Here is a 22,080-nt window from a genome sequence, read left to right on the forward strand (position 1 = left end):
ATTTTAAAAACTTTACAACAATTGTGGCCAATCTCAGCCTTACCAACAAATAAATAAAGCTGCCAACATCAATCTAATATCACTCCCCCAGCTAGTCAATTTAAGGTCGTTTTCGTTCGCCGAAAATCGATTAATCGAGCGACGGTACAAAAAAATTGATACGCTATTGATAATCCGGACGAATAAAGCATTTCAGAAAGATTCACAATTTTCTTTCAATCGACTCCACCTGTACCAGGACACGACTTTTTGGTTTAAAATTACAGGGCATTACTTTGGTTTTATGTTTAATGATAGGGTTAGAAACGATTTAAAACTTACTGAGGTGGGGTGGCCAATTTCTTAAAGAAATTAGACCCCCCTCCCCCCTCAAATCATAGACCGATACAAAACACAGCGCCTAAAACAATCTATAGTTTCAATAGTCAAAGTTGAATAAATAAAAAGACACATACCTTTGTAGGATAGCCGGAGTCTGGGAATATTCATTTTAGCTCCCACATTCTGCAGATCAATAATGTTCGAGACAAGCAGCAAAGTGCCGAGAGTCTGTATCAGAAACATTAAACTCTTCATTTTCATTTTTTTTAAATGTCAAATAGTCAGCTCCAAAAATGACAGCTTTCTGCGGTAGGGCTATTCGTAATTCTTAAATCCGGTCTGACAGTCCAGATTCCTGGCAGGTGGTGAATATGGAGAGGGAGGTGAGTTTGAGGAAAAGCAGCGCCGAGAGGTGGCGGAGTTTGTTTCCCTCTATCACAGGGAAGGTTACGCCTCAGCCGGTGCTCGAACCGCTGCAGGCACCGCTGGCTGAGTTTGTCCTGGTGAAGGTTTATATATATATCCGCGGCGCCCCTCCCCGTCCCAACACCCTCCCCTCCCGCTCCAAACACAGGGAAAAGAGCCAGCTTTCACTACACAAAACAAGGCAGCGAGCTAGCAACATCCTCCCCAGTTCCTGTGTTTGTATGTTTTAGTTAATTTAACGCTCTACCCGCTTAAGAAAACTTTATTTCATTTCAAGAATATTCAAATAGCAACAACAAAAAAAGACCTAATTCTGCACACTAACAAGATTGTGGGGAATTACGTTTGGAGTTTGATTCGAAGGAAGATTAAGCTTGGAATAAACAAGAGTGGACTGGGATGTAGTTTGAAAGTCTCGCAAGAACTTTCAGACATATTGCTGTGTGACTGAATAACCAGAACTGGACAACGATAGCAGCAATAACTAGACTGCACTCGCCAATATATTCCCTTTGGGTAATAAGGTCTGTGCGTCATTACTGCTCTTTGCAGGCACAAGAGAAGCAAGACTTGCATTTATATAGTGCCTTTCACAACCACCAGATGTCTCAAAACTCTTTACAGCCAATGAAGTACTTTTGGAGTGTAGTCACTGCTGTAATGTGGGAAACGCAGCAGCCAATTTGTGCACATCCAGCTCCCACAAACAGCAATGTGATAATGACCAGATAATCTGTTTTTTTGTTACGTAGATTGAGGGATAAATATTGTGCAGGACACTGGGGATAACTCCCCTGCTCTTCTTGGAAATAGTGTCATGGGATATTTTACGTACGCCTGAGAGAGCAGACGGGGCCTCGGTTTAACGTCTCAACTGAAAGATGACACCCCTGGCAGTGCAGCACTCCCTCAGCACTGCACTGGATGTCAACCTAGATTTTTCTGTGCTCAAGTCCCTGGAATGGGACTTGAACCCACAACCTTCTGATTCAGAGGTGAGAGTGCTGCCCACTGAGTCTCATCTGACACGACAAGAGAAGTTTATTTGCGGGATGTGGGCATTGCTGGCAAGGTCGGCATTTATTGCCCATTCCAAACCGCCCTGGAGAAGGTGCTGGTGAGCCACCTTCTTGACAGTTGAGCCATTTCAGAGGGCAGTTAAGAATCAACCACATTGCTGTGGATCTGGAGTCACATTGGACAGACCGGGTAAGGATGGCAGATTTCTTTCCCCAAAGGACATTAGTGAATCCGATGGGTTTTTACGACAATCCGGTAGCTTCATAGTCACCATTACTGACACTAGCTTTTTATTTCAGATTTATTTAATGAACTGAATCTAAATTCCCCAGCTGCCCTGGTGGGATTTATCCAGGTCTCTGGATTACTAGATATTACCACTGTGCTACCGTGGAGAAGTCACGGAGAAGGTCCAGATACACTGCAACCCCAGCACCAGTGTGAAGTGGAAGAGACTTCAAGGTCTATTGTAAATGCGCTTTTAAACCCTGGGAAAGTTGAGGACATTTCGTTGACTTGGAGCCATGAAAGTCTTGGGTTCCAATCCCAACAAGGTCTACCAGCTCCTGAAGTTCTGATGATGATGTACACTGACAGTGGGAGGGGAAAGTCATGTTTGCTGTATTGTTAACCTGCCAAGGAGTCAGCCTTGGCTCAGCGGTAGCACACTTGGCTCGGAGTCAGAAGTTTGTGGACTCAAATCCTGCTCCAAGCATTGAGCACATCATTTAGTTTGCTGCCTCAGAGGAAGTGTTGCATTGTTGGAGATGTTGTCTTTTGTGTGTGATTTTAAATTGAAGCACTATTTGCCCTCTTGGATGGACATAGAAGATACCGTGGCACTATTCGAAGAAGAGCAGGTGAGTTCTCCCAGGGGTCCTGGCCAATATTTATCCCTCAATCAATATCACGAGAACTGATTATGTGGTCATTCACTCATCGCTGTTTGTGGGAGCTTGCTGTGCGCAAATTGGTTGCCGAGCTACCCTACATTACATAGAAACATAGAAAACATAGAAAATAGGTGCAGGAGTAGACCATTCGGCCCTTCTAGCCTGCAGTGCCATTCAATGAGTTCATGGCTGAACATGCAACTTCAGTACCCCATTCCTGCTTTCTCACCATACCCCTTGATCCCCCAAGTAGTAAGGACTACATCTAACTCCTTTTTGAATATATTTAGTGAATTGGCCTCAACAACTTTCTATGGTAGAGAATTCCACAGATTCACCACTCTCTGGGTGAAGAAGTTTCTTCTCATCTCGGTCCTAAATGGCTTACCCCTTATCCTTAGACTGTGACCCCTGGTTCTGGACTTCCCCAACATTGGGAACATTCTTCCTGCATCTAACCTGTCTAAAACCTGTCAGAATTTTAAACGTTTCTATAAGATCCCCTCTCATTCTTCTGAACTCCAGTGAATACAAGCCTAGTTGATCCAGTCTTTCTTGATATGTCAGTCCTGCCATCCCTGGAATCAGTCTGGTGAACCTTCGCTGCACTCCCTCAATGGCAAGAATGTCCTTCCTCAAGTTAGGAGACAAAAACTGTACACAATACTCCAGGTGTGGCTTCACCAAGACCCTGTACAACTGTAGTAGCACTTCCCTGCCCCTGTCCTCAAATCCCCTCGCTATGAAGGCCAACATGCCATTTGCTTTCTTAACCGCCTGCTGTACCTGCATGCCAACCTTCAATGACTGATGTACCATGACACCCAGGTCTCATTGCACCTCCCCTTTTCCCAATCTGTCACCATTCAGATAATAGTCTGTCTCTCTGTTTTTACCACCAAAGTGGATTACAACGGTGACTGCATTTCAAAAAGTATTTAATTGGCTGTAAAGTGCTTTGGGATGTTGTGAGGTTATGAAAGGTGCTATATAAATGCAAGTTCATTCCTATCTATCTGTCCTCAGACTCTACAGGTATTGGACATTGGACATGGAGCAGTCGAACACCCAATAGATGTTTGAATCTATGTCCCTGTGAGTGTTCTTTCTCCATCATCACTGATAGGATGTTCCTGGCAACTCAGTAGTTAATGGGATGTTACCATCCAATAGGAAATGTTCCAGTTTGTAGAGAATCATATACGGGGCAATATTAACTTAACTTGCCCATCGGGGAAACTGAGGGGATCAGGTGCAATGTTACCTTTACTCCCCGCCTGATGTTACTCTCCATTGAGGTCAATAGAATAAGAGAGAGCACGGAGCGAAGCCAGCATTCCATCAGTTTCCCAATGGGCGGTGAGGTTAAAATTACCCCATAAAATGATACAGCACAGAGGGAGGTCATTCAGCCCTATGTGCCTGTGAAAGAGCTCTCTAATTAGGCCCACTCCCCTGCTCTTTCCCCATAGCCCTGCAAATTTTTCCCCTTCAATGCTGTATCCAATTCTCTTTTGAAAGTTCAATCTGCTGCCACCTCCCTTTCAGGCAGTGCGTTCCAGACCATAGCAACTCGCTGAGTATGAAAAATGTCTCACCATCGCACACCGCCCCCCCCCCCCCCCCCGCCCAGCCCTGGTTGCCTCAGACTCTGGAACAACCTGCTCTAACCTATCCACCGACCTCCCAGCCACAGTGGAATGTCAAGGAATATCTTCAGAATGTGGACGTTGGCTCTTTGAACCTTAAATTCTAATTAAATTTTTTAATAAGAAATTTCTAGTCAGTCGAATTGGGCGGCTCGGTGACCTAAATGTATCGCTATTTCTGTCATCCTGTCCTCCTGTTTTTAGACATGCTAAATCTGTTACTGATTTCACACTTGATAAGGTATTTCATATCTGAGCAACAGTAACTTAACTTGCTGCAGCAGTTTTAAGAAAGAAAAGAACTTGTGTTTATATAGCGCCTTTCACGAGCTCAGGAAGTCCCAAATTGCTTTACAGTCATTGAAATATATTTTGAAGTGTAGTCACTGTTGTAATGTAGGAATTGCAGCAGCCAATTGGTACCCAGCAAGCTCCCACAAACAGCAGTGTGATAATGACCAGGAACTGTGGGAGTACCTTCACCTCACAGACTGCAACAGTTTGAGAAGGCGGCTCACCACCACCTCTAAAGGGCAGTTAGGGATGGGCAATAAACGCTGGCCTTGCCAGTGATGCCCACATTCCGTGAATGAATTAAAAAAATCTGTTTTAGTGGTGTTGTTCGCGGGATAAATATTGGCCAGGAGACTGGGGAGAACTCGAATAGTGCCTTGGGATCTTTTACTTCCACCTGAGAGAGAAGACACAGCCTCGTTTTAACGTCTCGTCCGAAAGACGGCATCTCCGACAGTGCACTGGAACGTCAGCCTAGATTTTTGTGCTTGTCCCTGGGGTGGGACTTGAACCCACAACCTTCTGACTCAGAGGCGAGGATGTTACCTGTTGTGTAGGCATGCCTGTTCACTGTGTGATGTCTGTAACACTGTTATGCAACATTGAATGGACCCTTGTACTGTACACACCTTACCGGTACACTAGAGGGTGCTGTTTCTGGAGACCGCGGGGTTGCCTGCACACGGCAGGTAACCCAGTATAAAAAGGAACACACAGCTTGTTGTCGTCACTCAGGAGCTGCTAATAAAGGACTGCAGGTCTGCACAGTTTAAGTACCATACCCTGCCTCGTGGAGTCATTACTAAAGGTGCCTACATATACTACAACTGGTGACGAGGATGGGATACAAGATCACGAACGTCATGCTCAACATGTCTAACCTCAGCAACTTTCAGCAATTTACAGAGGAGGAAGATTGGGATGCTTTTGTGGAAAGATTGGAACACTTCTTTACAGCCAACGACCTGGACGGGGACACACCGGCCACACTACCGAACAAATGCAGGGCCACCCTGCTTAGCAGTTGTGGGCCCACCACCTACGGTGTCATCAGAGACTTACTAGCCCCGGAGAAGACACACAAATTCCTCTCGGCTGACATCACGGTCACCCTGCAGAAAGCAATTCAAGTGAGCCAGGCCTACATGGTTTCGGCGAGCGACTCCAGGCGAATACTGACCCAGGACTCTAAACCGCCGAGTGCAGTGCACCTCATGGATACTTCTAAAAGCAGAAATGCTGCCCCGAGTCCCGCAACCCTGAGTCCGCCACATGGGGCAAATCAGATGGCCCCGTGCTAGCGCTGTGGAGGAAACCACAGGGCCCACCAGTGCCGCTACAAAGACTATGCATGCAAAGGCTGCAAAGAAAAAGGGCACCTTCAGAGAATGTGCAGAAAAGGCTATACTCACTGTGTCTCTGATGAGTTTGTTAATCACCAGGGCTCCGACACAGATGAAGATGAAGTTGCTCAAACCCTGGGAGAAGAGTATGGAGTCTTTACCTGCTCCACCGGAAGTTCTCCGTGGATGATGGAAGTGGACATCGATGGGGTCCCAGTCTCCATGGATATCAATACAGGGGCGAGCCAGTCTGTGAAGAGCCAAAAGACCTTTGAAAAAATTTGGAGGAATCCTGCCACTCGACCAAAACTGTCTCCTGTCCAGGCAAAGCTGCTCACCTATACCAAAGGTAAAATCCAAATCGTTGGCAGTGTGGACGTCCAGGTCTCCCAGGGCGGCGTGTTGCATAAACTCCCCCTGTGGATTGTAGCCGGCAACGGTCCCACACTGCTGGGCAGGAATTGGATGAACCGGGTCCACATCAGGCGAAGTGGTGCTGTGGAAGAAAAGAGCACCACAGCCTGCCTGCAACAAGACCACAAAATGGCTGCAGCACCACAAGCAGCAGACCTGCATTCAAAATGGCCTCCTCCATGCCACAAGTCAACATGGAGGAGCATCATGTGACATTGAGCGGCCAATCGGATTTGAAGGCTCCCTTAAAGGAGACCGGTAATCAAAAAAAATTAAAGGGGAAGTTCCAACTATTTGAGTACACGGACTTTAAAGCTAAATATGCAATTAAAGGGTGCAAGTATGAAAATGTATGCAATGTAACCATGAATTGTGATGATGGTTTAACTAATGTGACTAATGAGATGAATGCAGGTGTCAGTAAGGTTAAGAACAAGTTTATTATGCTTAACAATAATGATAGAGATTGTGAAAGGCGGAATGTAACCATGTCTGTTGAAACCAGGAACCCAAAAGTGATGCAAGTGCTAGAATGTATAATGCAGGCTCGACTATGTGTGATCAGAGCCAAGGTGTCATGTATACCGGTAGAACACTGCCAAGGGACATTGAGTCCTACAGGGACCATGCTGATGCCAATGGAATCCCCCTGTGGGAGACCCCCAGGTCCAGCAGGCTACCTGACCATGTAGCCTGGACCTTTGGAACGAATGTGATGCCCCTTGCAGGACACACACACAGGCAGTGGGAGCAGACCCACTACAGGGACAGTGGTGAATGGGCAGCCCAGCCACCACCAATGGCAACCTGCACCAGACAAGCCCTACAGCCCCTGGCCACCAGGGCCAACACCAGAAGCAGGAGGCCAATAACCTCCAGCTTCCCTGGCAAACCCTGGGATGACCTGACCCTCATCCCCATTGGTGGACAAGGAGTCCACCCAGTCTTGTGGCCCTGCCCACCACCCCACAACTACCCACATCACAGTGTATACACACCACCCACTGCTGCCGTGGCTATCTCCCCGAGGGATTACACAACAGTGGCACCCACATGGTCTGTGTGTGAGGGAGGGGAAACATACGAAGCCAGCCTCAAGCACAGGGGTCACACCTGGCAACCACACAACCCTCACCACAACCTCCCATAGCCCACCACTGATCACCTCCCCTGGTCATGACAACTAGGATATGAAAAATGCTCAGGGGGGAATATTGTTGTGTAGGCATGCCTGTTCACTGTGTGATGTCTGTAACACTGTTATGCACCATTGAATGTACCCTTGTACTATACACACCTTACCGGTACACTAGAGGGTGCTGTTGCTGGAGACCCAGGGATTGCCTGCACACGGCAGGTAACCCCGTATAAAAAGAAACTCACAGCTTGTTGTCGTCACTCAGGAGCTGCTAATAAAGGAATGCAGGTCTGCACAGTTTAAGTACTATACCCTGCCTCGTGGAGTCATTACTAAAGGTGCCTACATATACTGCACTACCCATTGAGCCATGGCTGGCACCAAGCGGACAATGAAGAGTCGATTCACCTTCCGATTGGCGTAGGAAGGCGGTGTGCCTTGAGGTTGGTCATGTTTATAGAATCATAGAATGGTTACAGCACAGAAGGAGGCCATTCGGCCCGTCGAGCCTGTGCCGGCTCTCTGCAAGTGCGCTTCAGCCATTCCCACTCCCCCTCCCTTCCCTGCAGCCCTGCACATTTTTTCTTTCAGGTATTTATCCACTTCCCTTTTGAAAGCCACAATTGAGTCTGCCTCCACCACCCTCTCAGGCAGTGCATTCCCGATCCTAACCATTCGCTGCGTAAAAAAGTTTTTCCTCATGTCGCGTTTGGCTCTCCTGCCAATCACTTTAAATCTGTATCCTCTGGTTCTCGACCCTTCTGCCAATGGCAAAAGTTTCTTTCTATCCAGACCCCTCATCACTTTGAACACCTCTATCAAATCTCCTCTCAACCTTCTCTGCTCCAAGGAGAACAACCCCAGCTTCTCCAGTCTATCCACGTAATTGAAGTCGCTCATTCCTGGAATCATTCTTGTAAATCTCATAAAGCTGCGTGACCAATGGCAGGTGTATGGAGTGGGGTGACGGGGGCAGAAGGTCATGTGATGAAAGCTCCAGGAGTAAAGAAAGACTTGTATTTTATAGCACCTTTCATGACCACCGACATCTCAAAGCATTTTACAGCCAATGAAGTACTTTTGAAATGTGGTCACTGTTGTAATGTAGGAAACACAGCAGCCAATTTGTGCACAAACAAACTCCCACACACAGCAATGTGATAATGACCAGATAATCTGTTTTAGTGATGTTGATTGAGGGAAATATTGGCCAGGACACCGGGGATAACTCTACTGCTCTTTTTTGAAATAATGCCATGGGATCTTTTACATCCATCCGAGAGAGCAGATGGGGCCTCGCTTTAACGTCTCATCTGAAAGGTGTCACCTCCGACAGTGCAGCGCTCCCTCAGCACCGCACTGGAGTGTCAGCCTCGATTTTCTGTGCTCGAGTCTCTGGAGTGGGACTTGAACCCACAACTTTCTGACTCCGAAGCGAGCGTGCTACCCACTGAGCCACAGCTGACAGAGTTGGCAACCCGACTTGTAAACGAGGGCGAGGATTTTGAATTGGATGCGGTTGGAGGGTCACGGCATCACCAGAGGTCGGCAAGGTCAAGGGGGAGATGGGTGAGCAGGACTTGGAGTGGGACAGATTGCGATTGGTGGACCAAGAAAATCAGCAGGTGTTGATCAATCAATGCAATGGAGTGTGGAGTAAGCGTGTAGGGACACACTTTATCCTGTAAGAATCAGTAAGCACTGATCAATAAACACTAGTGTGCATGCAAGAGGACAGCAGGTGAAGGCAGACTTGGCTTTGGCGGTGATGGCCACGCAGGCCTGTATCTGGGCCTTTTGCTGAAGATTTGCCTGTTGAGCGAGGTTGCGGAGGGGCTAATCCCCCATAGATCTGTACCCCAGACATGGGTTACTGCCTGTCCCACTCTTCAAGACCCTGGTTGCCTGAAAATCGCTCTCATGAATCTGTCATATTTTATCATCAGTACTGTGGAATTGAAAGAAAGAATTGCATTTCTCATCATAGGCAGTCCCTCAGAATCGAGGAAGACTTGCTTCCACTCCCAAAGTGAGTTCTTTGATGGCTGAACAGTCCGATACGAGAGCCACAGACCCTGAAATAGGTGGCACAGGCATTCATCGAGGGAAGGAGTCGGTGAGGCTGGTTTGCTGCGTGCTTCTTCCGCTGCCTGCGCTTGGCCTCTTCGCGCTCTTTGCGCTGAGACTCGAAGAGCTCAATGCCCTCCCGGATGTACTTTCTCCACCTCGGGTGGTCTGCGGCCAGGGTCTCCCAGGTGTCAGTGGTGATGTCGCACTTTACCAGGGAGCCTTTGAGGGTGTCCTTATAACGTTTCCACTGACCTCCTTTGGCTCGTTTACCATTAAGGAGCTCCGCATAAAGCATTTGCTTCGGGAGTCTCGTATCTGGCATGCGTACTATGTGGCCTTCCCAGCGAAGCTGATCAAATGTGGTCAGTGCTTTAATACTGGGGATGTTAGCCTGGTCTAGGACACTGATGTTGGTGCGCCTGTCCTCCCTGGGGATTTTCAGGATCTTGCGGAGATATCGTTGGTGATATATCTCCAGTGATTTGAGGTGCCTTCTATACATTGTCCATGCCTCAGATCCATACAGGAGGGCGGGTATTACTACAGCACTGTAGACCATGAGCTTGGTGGTAGATTTGAGAGCCTGGTCTTCAAACACTCTTTTCCTCAGACGGCCGAAGGCTGCACTGGCACACTGGAGGCGATGTTGAATCTCCGCATTAATGTCTGCCTTTGTTGATAAGAGGCTCCCGAGATTTGAGAAATGGTCCACATTGTCCAGGGCCACGCCGTGAATCTTGATGACTGGAGGGCAGTGCTGATCAACAGTGACAGGCTGGTGGAGGACCTTTGTCTTACGGATGTTAAGCGTAAGGCCCATGCTTTCAATGCCTCAGTGAATACATTGACTATATCCTGGAGTTCAGCCTCAGAATGTGCGCAGATGCAGGCGTCGTCCGCGTACTGCAGCTCAACAACAGAGGTTGGGGTGATCTTGGACCTGGCCTGGAGGTGGCGTAGGTTAAACAGCTTCCCACTGGTTCTGTAGTTTAGTTCCACTCCAGCGGGGAGCTTGTTGACAGTGAGGTGGAGCATGGCGGCGAGGAAGATTGAGAAGAGGGTTGGAGCGATGACGCAGCCCTGTTTGACCCCGGTCCGGACATGGATTGGGTCTGTAATGGATCCGTTGGTAAGGATCACGGCCTGCATGTCATCGTGGAGCAGGCGAAGGATGTTGACAAACTTTTGGGGGCATCCGAAACGGAGGAGGACGCTCCATAGACCCTCACGGTAGACAGTGTCAAAGGCCTTTGTAAGATCGAAAAAGGCCATGTATAAGAGCTAGCACTGCTCCCTGCATTTTTCCTGCAGCTGTCGCGCTGCAAAGATTATATCTGTTGTGCCCCGTCAGGGACAAAATCCGCACTGTGATTCCGGGAGGAGCTCCTCGGCCACAGGGAGAAGACGATTGAGGAGAACTCTAGCGACAACTTTCCCAGTGGCTGATAGCAGGGAGATTCCCCTGTAGTTGCCGCAGTCGGACTTGTCCCCTTTTTAAAAAATGGTCACAATCACTGCATCTCTGAGATCTCCCGGCATGCTCTCCTCCCTCCAGATGAAAGAGATGAGGTCATGTATCCGTGCCAACTGCGCCTCTCCATCATACTTTAGCGTCTCAGCAGGGATTCCATCCGCACCCGTAGCCTTGTTATTCTTGAGCTGTTTTATGGCTTTGCCTACCTATAGTGCCTTTGATGACCTCAGGATGCCCCAGAGTGCTTTACAGCCCTATGAAGTACTTTTTGACGTGTAGTCACTGTTGTAATGTGGGAAACGCAGCAGTCAATTTGTGTGCAGCAAGCTTCCACAAACAGCAATGAAATAATGAAAAGGATGTGTTTTAGTGATGTTGGTTGATGTATAAATATTGGCCAGGACACTGGGGAAAACTCACCTGTTCTTCTTCAAAATAGTGCCATGGGGTCTTTTATGTCCATCTGAGAGAGATTTAATACTTATTTTTCAGTCAGGAACGGGGGCATGATGCGTGTTGAAGATCAGACTATTCTGACGAAGGGTCGTCGACCCGAAACGTTAACTTTGCTTTTCTCTCCACACATCCTGCCTGACCTGCTGAAATTTCCAGTATTCTCTGTTTTTATGTTCCATGGTACTGGCCACACAAGCTTTATGACTGTTACGGGTGATAAGCTGCTGATTATCAGCGATAAGTGTACATCAGACAGACAATGCCAGATACGCACCGGGAGTTATTACAGGGCAGCATTCTTATATAGCTGTTCAGATAATTAACAATTAAACGAATAAGGTATCAGCAGTTTGATGCTTTATGTAAAGGAGAGATGTGGAGGAAACAGACAGAGAGATCACTGTTCTAGTGTGCCTGTTAAACTAACATTTCTAAAATAAATTGATTTTGTGGTTCTCTCTCCAGTTTTCCTGCCTTCAGTCCTGAAGGCATTGCCTCATGTTGGCATGTGACCCACAAGCATCAGTCATCATCCGGCACCTCACCCAAGTTCCCATTCCTTATGCCAGCGAGCTTTTGAACTGTGGAGGGCATCACAGCAGAGGCTATGTCTTACCCAACATCCAAATGTGGGAACAGGAGGCGGCCATTCAGTTCCTCGAGCCTGTGCTCACAAATAGTTGAAGGTGGCAGGGCAGGTTGAGAAAGTGGTTAAAAAAGCTAACAGGATCCTGAGCTTCATGAATAGAGGCATAGAGTACAAAAGCATGGATATTATGTCAAACCTGTATATAACACTGGTTCGGCCTCAACTGGAGTATTATGTCCAATTCTGGCCTTAGGGAGGGTGCAGAAAGGATTTACGAGAATGATTCCAGCGATGAGAGACTTCAGTTATGTGGATAGACTAGAGAAGCCTGGGTTGTTCTCCTTAGAGCACAGAAGATTGAGAGGTGATTTGACAGGTGTTCAAAATCATGAGGGGTCTGGACAGAGTGGATGGAGAAAAACTGCTCCCATTGGTGGAAGGGTCGAGAACCAGAGGTCTCAGATTTAAGGTGATTGGCAGAAGAAGCAAAGGTGACATGAGGAAAACATTTTTTACAGAGCAAGTGGTTAGGATCTGGAATGCGCTGTCTGAAAGGGTGGTGGAGAAGGGAGTTGGATAACTACCTGAAGGAAAAGAATTTGCAGGGCTACAGGGAAAGGGAGGGGGAGTGGGACTAGCTGAGGTGCTCGTGCAGAGAGCTGGCCCGGGCTCGATGGGCCGAATGGCCTCCTTCTGTGCTGTAACCATTCTATGATTCTATGATGCAAACTTTCCACTAGTGAGGAGGGCGGTTGAGTAGGTCATCGAATAGCGATCAGAGGCAGGAACCTTGGCTGGTTTACCCCTCCCCCTGCCCTATCAAAGAGGCTCAGACACAGCAGTTACATTCAGCACAAACTGAGGCGATGGCTCGTGCCTCACACCAAAGATTGCACTTACTCACTCAACCACTTGGGGGAGCTCAACGCAACTTTTGGCATGCCAGAACTGTGATGAAATACTGAAAAGTACACCACTTTTTCTGCCACGGTTCTGACAGTCCAAGTTATTAATATATATATTGTTTTGAGGGCCGTTACAAAAGAAAGGAAGCAATCATTTCTTTGGGTATCACTGTCTTCAAGAACTGGGAGAGCAAACGTCAGGAACGTTGCTCAATCTGATATCAGGACTTACTCCGTTGACATGAATGTAGTTTTGTTCTACCAATAAATATTGCCTTTTAAACAGACTGTTGCCCCCCAATCATCTCTAATGGTATTTGCAGCAAAGGGTTATGTAATTTCCTTTACTTTGAAATTGATCCAAAAAAAGTATCTGGTTCAATAAACCAAATGCCAATTTTTGAAAAAAAGCAATGTTTTGAAAGCTGCAGCTGATTAAATATATCATCGCATTCCGGCCTCAGGGTCAAGTAGCACTTTATTAATATTCCCGTATATATGAAGAAAATGAAATTGGCCTTTTCCTGCAATTCGCCACGCGACGTCACACCCACGTTAACACTCCACGCATCACTCAGTGCTCGGGGAGAGAAACCCGCCAATATAGGGACATTTATATTTACTTACATCAGTGCTGAACAAAAGGGTTGCCCATCAAAACTGTGCTAATAGGGGCCAGGACAAGAGCACTCGCACTAACATCCAAAAAAAGTCTCAGTAAGTCAACCATCGATCAAATTCCAGCCTGTAACTCAGCCCCAGGTATCCGTTATTGTATATATAAACCATCTCAACACCTTGATTCGATTCCTGCCTGTAAATCATTCCCAGGTATGCATTATTCTATATATAAATCATCTCAACACCTTGATTCGATTCCAGCCTGTAACTCACCCCCAGGTATGCATTATTCTACATATAAACCATCTCAACACCTTGATTCGATTCCAGCCTGTTACTCACCCCCAGGTATGCATTATTCGATATATAAACCATCTCAACACCTTGATTCGATTCCAGCCTGTAACTCACCCCCAGGTATGCATTATTTTATATATGAACCACCTGAACACCTCGATTACATTGCAACTTGTAACTCACTCCCAGGTATTCATTATTCTATATATATGTCCACCACCTGAACCCCTCGATTAGATTCCAGCCTGTATCTTACTACTGGGTATACATAATTCCTGATTTTTTATTTATTCATGCTATGTGGGAATCGCTGGCAAGCCCAGCATTTATTGCCCATATCTAATTGCCCTTGAGAAGGTAAGCCGCTTTCTTGAACCGTTTCAGTCCGTGTGGTGAAGGTGCTCCCACAGTACTGTTATGGAGCGTGTTCCAGGATTTTGACCCAGCGACGATGAAGGAACGGCCAATATATTTCCAAGTCAGGATGGTGTGTGACTTGGAGGGCAAATTGGAGGTGATGGTGTTCCCATGTGCCTGCTGCCCTTATCCATCTAGGTGGTAGAGGTTGTGAGTTTGGGAGGTGCTGCTGAAGAAGCCTTGGCGAGTTGCTGCAGTGCATCTTGTAGATGGTACACACTGTATGCATATGGTTGTATAAACCACCTGAGCCCCTCGATTAGATTCCAACCTGTAACTCACTCCCAGGTATCTATTATTCTTTATATAAACGATCTCAATCCCTCGATTAGATTCCAGCTTTTAACTGAATCACCAACAGCTTGCATTTGTACAGTGATTTTAATGTCCCAAGGTGCTTCACAGAGGTGTCATCGAAAGAAGATGAAGACTGGGCTAAATGTTAGGATGGGTGATGAAAAGCTTGGTCAAAGACATGGGGCTTGAAATTCACCAACCTTGCGCCCATTTTTTCGGCGCTATTTTGACGAAAAACGGTGATCCGCTAGTTTTGCCGGAGTCTTGCACTGGCGATTTTGAAATACCGCTGAAAAGCGGACCGCCGGCGTCCAAGACTGGAAATACTGCGATTGCCGCAGTTTGGACGCTCGGTGCACCCATAGGGCTCAAATTTCCCCAGGAGTTGCTCCGTTTTTTTTGGAGCAACTTGATTTTTCTGGAGTATCTTAAAAATCCCCATTCGGCACATTTAATTTGCGCCAGTGTAAGTGAGTAGTTAGGATTTTTTTTAGTTTATTTTTTTTTTCAAAAGGGAGCGTTACCAGCCACCTACGCCTGTTTTGGCCATTTGAGCCAGTTTGGACAGCTAATAGTTGCTCCAAACTAACTTAGGCCAGCATATGTGCCTACTTGTGACCCGCACAGAAAACCCTTGTGGAGAGTTAAGAAATCAGCGCAGGTAGCCAGAGATGATGGGGGGGAAGTGAGAGGACCTTGCAAAACACTAAACACCTTCACAAAAACATTAACGAAGCATAAAAACCATCAATAATACATTTTTAAAAAATAAATAAAAAATAAAAAATAAAACTTAAGTCACCAAGGGCTCAAGGCTGGGCCAAACAACATACATTAGTTCACACAGATTGGCTATCCTATCAACATTAAATGAAAACTATCTTTTATAGTCTAAAATGCTCTGTCCATTTCAACATTTTGACACCCAAAATCTAGTTAAACGATGGATTGACCAGAGAGTTTCTCACTGAAATTAAGCAGCACAATGCCAGCATGTCTTTGGACCAGCTATGATATCTCAGGATAGCATATTAACGTTTCAGATCACCACTAGCCTCGCTCTATGCTGCTAGCTTATTACAAAAATTCAGAATTTAATATTACAGAAATATGTTTAACTGAATCAGAACTGGACTTTTCTTTAAAGACAAAATGCTACCTCTCCCACCCGGTTATAAAAAAAAGTTCCTTGTACACGCGTCCCAACGGCTCGTGTATGCAACTGTGCACACTCTGCTAAGTGATTCACGATGGCTGCTGGTGCTTCTAAACAACAGGATTCCATGAACTCCATAGGAACCTGTCTGACAGACATGCCACTCCTGCTAGTGCCCCTAACTTACTTCAACCATGGGTCTGTGTTGTGCAGCATAGTTTATCAGTGCAGTGCTGTTGAAGAGTATCGGGTCGTCCCTTCGGCCAGGAATAGGGGCAGCGAGGATCAGATCAGGCTCACAGCCTGCAAGACGCGCTGGGAGGGCGAGGAGCTACTGCGCATGCGCGCAGATGCCACTGTGCATGCGCGCAGCTGCCAGCACGGTTTTTGGCACAGGGCTGTAGCTCCATCCCCCACTGCTTTTGCCACGCCACGCCAAGGCCTACGACGGTCCACGGAGTGGGGAGAAAACTGAGGTCAATTTTCGGCATTGTTTTTGGAATACAAAGTTGGCGCACCTCAGGCAAGTGCGCCATTTTAACCGGAGGGCCAAATTTTAGCCCTTATTCTGGGCGATAAAAATTGCCCAAGAAAAACCTGCTTTGCAGCCCCAAAAACAGCGGTACGTATGAAGACCTGGTAAGTTAAAGTTTTTATCTTTATTTTTTTGCAGCGAATACTTAATTAACGCTCTTGTAAATGTTTTGCAATATATTATTTTTTGTTTTTTGCAATGTTTTTTTGTGTTTTTCCCCCTCCCTAGGCCCAACTCGCAGCGGTAATCAGCCTTGGACTAAAGTTGGCAAGGATCGCGGTTCCACCACGAATCCTTGTGCAACGCTGATTTTTACCGCTGGGCGCATTTTTTAACGAAACTAAGGCCTTTAAAAAATGGCAGTGTGATTCGTGGTATTTTTGGTGATAAATGCCGAAAAAATACCGCAATGGCCAAAAGACGAATTTCAAGTCTATGGGGTTTTAAGGAGGGTCTTAGAAAAAGGGGATAGAGGTGTAGGTGGAGGGGTTCAGGGTGGGAATTTCAGAGTGGGGGGCCCAGGAGGCTGAAAGCATGGCCACCACTGCTGGAGTGAGGGGGATGCACACCAGGTGAGGGTCAGAAAAATGGAAAGTTTGGGGGCGGGAAGGGTTGTGGGGCTGGAGGAGGTTACCGATAGGGAGGCAATTAAGGGATTTAAATAGAAAGATGAGAATTTCTAATTTAGGATGTTGGGGCACTGGGAGCCAATGTACATCAGTGGGGAGAGGTGATGGGCAAGCAGAATTTGGTGCCGGAATCCTAGATATCTGCTATTCTGTATATAATACATCTGAACCCCTCAATTAGATTCCAGCCTGTAACTCACTCGCAGGTATTTGTTGATGTGATTCCAATCTATAACTCCCTCCCAGATGTCAGCGACACAGGTTAGCAAGGCCATAAAAAAAGCAAACCAAGCACTAGAGCGATAGAATTGAAAAGTAGGGAAGTGATGCTAAACCTGTATCGAACCTTGGTTAGACCACACTTAGAGTACTCCTTACAATTCTGGTCGCCATATTATAAAACGATTATAGAGGAACTGGAGAGGGTGCAGAGAAGATGTACAAGGATGATAAAAACATAGAAACATAGAAACTAGGTGCAGGAGTAGGCCATTCGGCCCTTCGAGCCTGCACTACCATTCAATATGATCATGGCTGATCATGCAACTTTAGTACCCCATTCCTGCTTTCTCTCCATACCCCTTGATCCCTTTAGCCATAAGGGACATCTAACTCCCTTTTGAATATATCTAACGAACTGGCCTCAACAACTTTCTGTGATAGAGAATTCCACAGGTTCACAATTCTCTGAGTGAAGAAGTTTCTCCTCATCTCAGTCCTAAATGGCTTATCCCTTACCCTTAGACTGTGACCCCTGGTTCTGGATGTCCCCAACATCAGGAACATTCTTCCTGCATCTAAGATGTCCAATCCCATCAGAATTTAATATGTTTCTATGAGATCCCCTCTCATTCTTCTAAATTTCAGTGAATATAACCCCAGTCGATCCAGTCTTTCTTCATATGTCAGTCCTGCCATCCCGGAAATCAGTCTGGTGAACCTTCGCTGCACTCCCTCAATAGCAAGAACGTCCTTCCTCAGATTAGGAGACCAAAACTGTACACAATATTCCAGGTGTGACCTCACCAAGGCCCTGTACAACTGCAGTAAGACCTCCCTGCTCCGAGACTCAAATCCTCTCGCTATGAAGGCCAACCTGCCATTTGCCTTCTACCAGAAATGCGAGAGTACACATATCAGGGAAGGATGAACAGGCTGGGCGTCTTTTCTCTTGAAGAAAGAAGGCTGAGGAGTGACCTAATAGAGGTCTTTAAAATTATGAAAGGTTTTGATAGAGCGAATACAGAGAGAATGTTTCCACTTGTGGAGAAGAGCATAACTAGAGGCCATCGATCTGATAGTTACCAAGAAATCTAATAGGGAATTCAGAAGAAACTATCCAGAGAGAGGTGAGAATGTGGAACTCGCTACCACAGGGAATGGTTGAAGCGAATAATAAAGATGCATTTAAGGGGAGGCTAGACAAGCATATGAGGGAGAAGGGAATAGAGGGTTATGCTGATGGAGGTAGATGAGGAAATACGGGAGGAGGCTCGAGTGGAGCACAAACTCCGGCATGGACTGGTTGGGCCGGACCCAAAATTGCCTTCTGCCCCCTGCAGCATCGTCAAGCAGAAACACTGACAGCTGCAGGAGGCATGCATCAGCCGGCCGTGTGCGTCGGGGGTGATGCTTAAAGGCAAGGTGGCCGAGGTAAGTAAAAAGAAAATGTACCTTCACTCTCGCAACTTTTTTTGTGGGTTCCTGCCCGCGATCGATCAGCCCGTCACTCTGCTCGAGTACCGGCTGATCGGACGGGATCACGGCTGCCGTGGTGGAGAAGGTACGTTTGTTTTTTCTTTGCAGAGCCTGCAGCGACGACCTGTCCCTTTAAGGGAGGAAAGGAGCCTTGCAACGCGGCAGCACTCCCGGGCCCAGTGTGCAATGCTGCCCCACCCACCGCCCTGCCTGCTGCCAATCAAGTTCCAGGAAGGAAGTGCAGCGCTTGCTTTAGCACTCCGCTTCCTTCTTGGAGCGCAAACGGCAAATATTTTTTTAAGTTTAAAATCGCTAGCGCCTGCCGCCCAAGTGGGGTGCTCCCCAATTTCACTCCCTCCGTTCCCACATCCTTTCCTTTTGCCCACCTACCTAACCTATTCCTACATATTGACATTGTCTCAGTTTCAATCACTACATCGCACAGGCTCAGAACCCTCCTGCTCCCGTCCTAGATTCCTGACATTTAATCTTATATCTACGCCGCCTCATTTGAAACCCCCTCCTCCAATATACCCTTTAAATGTTTTTGGGTGTGCGGTCCCTTTAACTGGCTGTGCGGCCCATTTACATTTTCACACATGCGCAGTTTCTTCCCTATGGAAGCCGGTGAGCCGCCTGCACGGGACCCCCAGACCGCAGTCACTGCAAGCACCCACTTTCCATCTACCCTCGTCCCATCCCTTCACAATGTTAAACACCCCAATCAAATCACCTCATAATCTCCTCTGCTCTTATCGAAAACAGCCCCGTCTGTTAGTCCGCTGGAACTGTTTAGTCTCAGGCTGGAACAATGAACCGTTATTGGAGTGGCGTGTTGGCACATGTCCAACCATATCTGAGTATGTCAGTACCTTCGGGAATGAAGGGGGAGGGGGGGAATTGGAGGAGTACAAGGAAGGCCAAAGCCATTGTATATTACCCCCATATCTTGGTGTTCGAATCTTGAAGTTTCAGGGGATTTTTCTAAACGGTCTCTGCTGGAAGAAGGTCACATACTTTGGCAGCTGTGTGAGCTGCTTCCACTCCTCTCCTGCGTGCCTCCTGTTACTTCTGTTAAAGTATGTGTACTCCTAAAGGATTCAATTCTCAGCAGGTGGGTGCTCCCAGCTGTGTTGGAAGGACACTGTGCCTCCCAATCTCAGTGATTTAACACGGACCAAGGCTGCCGACAATTTGCCTCCAATGGTTTGTATTCAATTAGAGGCTCCTTGTCTGAAAGAAGAGTCATTTTTCAGGGATGTAGCTGTTTGCTTTCTCTTGACGTGTTGCGTCCAGGTTTCACTTTCTCTCAGTTACATTTCCCTTTGCTCCTTTGCTGCGAGTGGCCGAAGACTAATTGACCCTTCTGTCATGTATCTTACATTATTATATATAACTGTATCCTAACATGCTATACATGACTGTAATAAGATATGACCTGTAACCACCAGCATACCTGACCACCAGGGGTACACTTGCAAGAGTCAGGTATATAAGGACAGGTCTCAGGCAAGTGCAGCATTCCAGAGCTGTGAAATAAAGGTGCAGGTCCAGAGTGACCTTGACTTCACCACATGCCTCGTGTGAATCTGTACTGAGGGGACAGGACTTTACAGTGGCGACGAGTTACGGGATTACAGAATCCACAGAATGGCGAACAACGGATCAGATGAAAAGTACAATGCGGGAGACAATTGGGAGGACTTTATAGAAAGGCTCCAGCAAAGCTTTGTAACCAAAGACTGGTTAGGCGACGATAAGGCAGACAAGAGAAGAGCCCATCTCTTGACCAGCTGTGGCTCGAAAACAGACGCTTTAATGAAGGATCTGTTGGCACCTGAGAAACCAGCAAGCAAGTCGTTTGAAGAATTGAGCACACTGGCAAGAGACCACCTGAAGCCAGCGAGCAGCCCACACATGGCCAGACACAGGTTCTACAACTACAGACGCTGTGTGGGGAGAGCATACCCGACTTCGTGGCGGAACTTCGGAGGTTGGCTAGTTTCTGTCAGTTCTCCAATGAACTGAGGAGAGAAATGCTGAGAGACGTTTTCATTGAAGGAATAGGCCACGCAGGCATATTCTGAAAGCTCATAGAGACTAAGATCCTTACCTTAGAGGCAGCAGCACTGGTTGCACAGACATTCTTGGAAGGGGAAGAAGAAACGAGGTGGATTTACAATGCAGGTACGACAACTAACGAAATAATGGAACAAGGAGTTCACAGCATTAGAAAAGCTGCTACCCCCACACACAGACAAAATCGGCAGAACAGGCTTTCGACAGCAAGCAGTGGCAACAGAAGCCATCAAGGGCCACAGGAATGGCCATTCACACCTCATCAACCCACAATGCGAGCAATCAACTACAAACTGAGAGAAGCTCAAGAGAGATCAGCCAGACGCAGCTCATTCTTTGCAAGCAGTCTGTGCTGGAGGTGTGGGGTGGGCACTCGTCAAGGGAATGTTGATTTCAGCAGGCTGTTTGCAGGAACTGTGAATACACAGGGCATTTGGCCCGCATGTGCAAAAAAACGGCAGCTCGGCTGGTATACGAATCGGATGGGTCGGAAAGCGGACCACAAGACGGTGGGGACAGTACTCGGGGCACGGATGTACAGCGGGTCAACACGATCAATGGCCGCTGCTCCTACGACAGGACGCCTCCTATAATGATGAGGGTCCTACTCAATGGGATAACGGTCAACATGGAGCTGGATACAGGAGCGAGTCAATCTCTCATGGGCGCTCAACAATTTGAACAACTGTGGCCGCATAAAAGAGACAGACCAAAACTCACAAGGGTTGACACCAAACTAAGGACCTATACCAAAGAAATCGTACCAGTCCCGGCAGAGCCATGCTCTCTGTCACACACAAAGGGACAGTGAAGCGACTTCCCCTGTGGATTGTCCCCGGAGACCCCCCAGCACTGCTGGGGAGAAGCTGGCTGGCAAAACTAAACTGGAAATGGGATGATGTCCATGCCATGTCATTAGAGGTACGGACCTCCTGCTCAAAAGTTATAAAGCGATTTGAACATCTCTTTCAGCCAGGTGTGGGCACTTTCAAAGGGGCCAAAGTCAAAATCTACATCACACAGGATGCTAGACCGGTCCAAGACAAAGCCAGAGCTGTACCCGATGTGATGAGGGAAAAGATTGAACACGAACTAGACAGGCTTCTGCGGGAAGGCATTATATCACCTGTGGAATTTAGCGACTGGGCAAGTCCCATCGTCCCAGCCATGAAGCCTGATGGATCCGTACGAATCTGTGGGGACTACAAATCTACCATAAACAGAGTCTCCCTACAGGACCAGTACCAGCTGCCCAGAGCGGAGGATTTATTTGCCACATTGGCTGGAGGTAAACTTTTCTCAAAATTAGACCTCACATCTGCGTATATGATGCAAGAATTGACCGAGGAATCCAAGCTA

General features: G+C 47.2%; 1 protein-coding gene across 1 annotated transcript in view; it reads right to left on the minus strand.

Moving 5' to 3' along the window:
* sema3bl (sema domain, immunoglobulin domain (Ig), short basic domain, secreted, (semaphorin) 3bl) overlaps positions 1-636 on the minus strand; it is a 203,379-nt gene extending 202,743 nt beyond the window's left edge. The window contains exon 1 of the mRNA XM_070895589.1: positions 456-636. Within this exon, the coding sequence (XP_070751690.1) occupies positions 456-582 (127 nt within the window). The 5' untranslated portion in view covers positions 583-636. The remainder of the gene's footprint in view (positions 1-455) is intronic.
* Between the last annotated feature and the right edge of the window lie 21,444 nt (positions 637-22,080).

Source organism: Pristiophorus japonicus, chromosome 12 (assembly GCF_044704955.1).
Source record: "Pristiophorus japonicus isolate sPriJap1 chromosome 12, sPriJap1.hap1, whole genome shotgun sequence".
Lineage (NCBI taxonomy): Eukaryota > Metazoa > Chordata > Chondrichthyes > Pristiophoridae > Pristiophorus > Pristiophorus japonicus.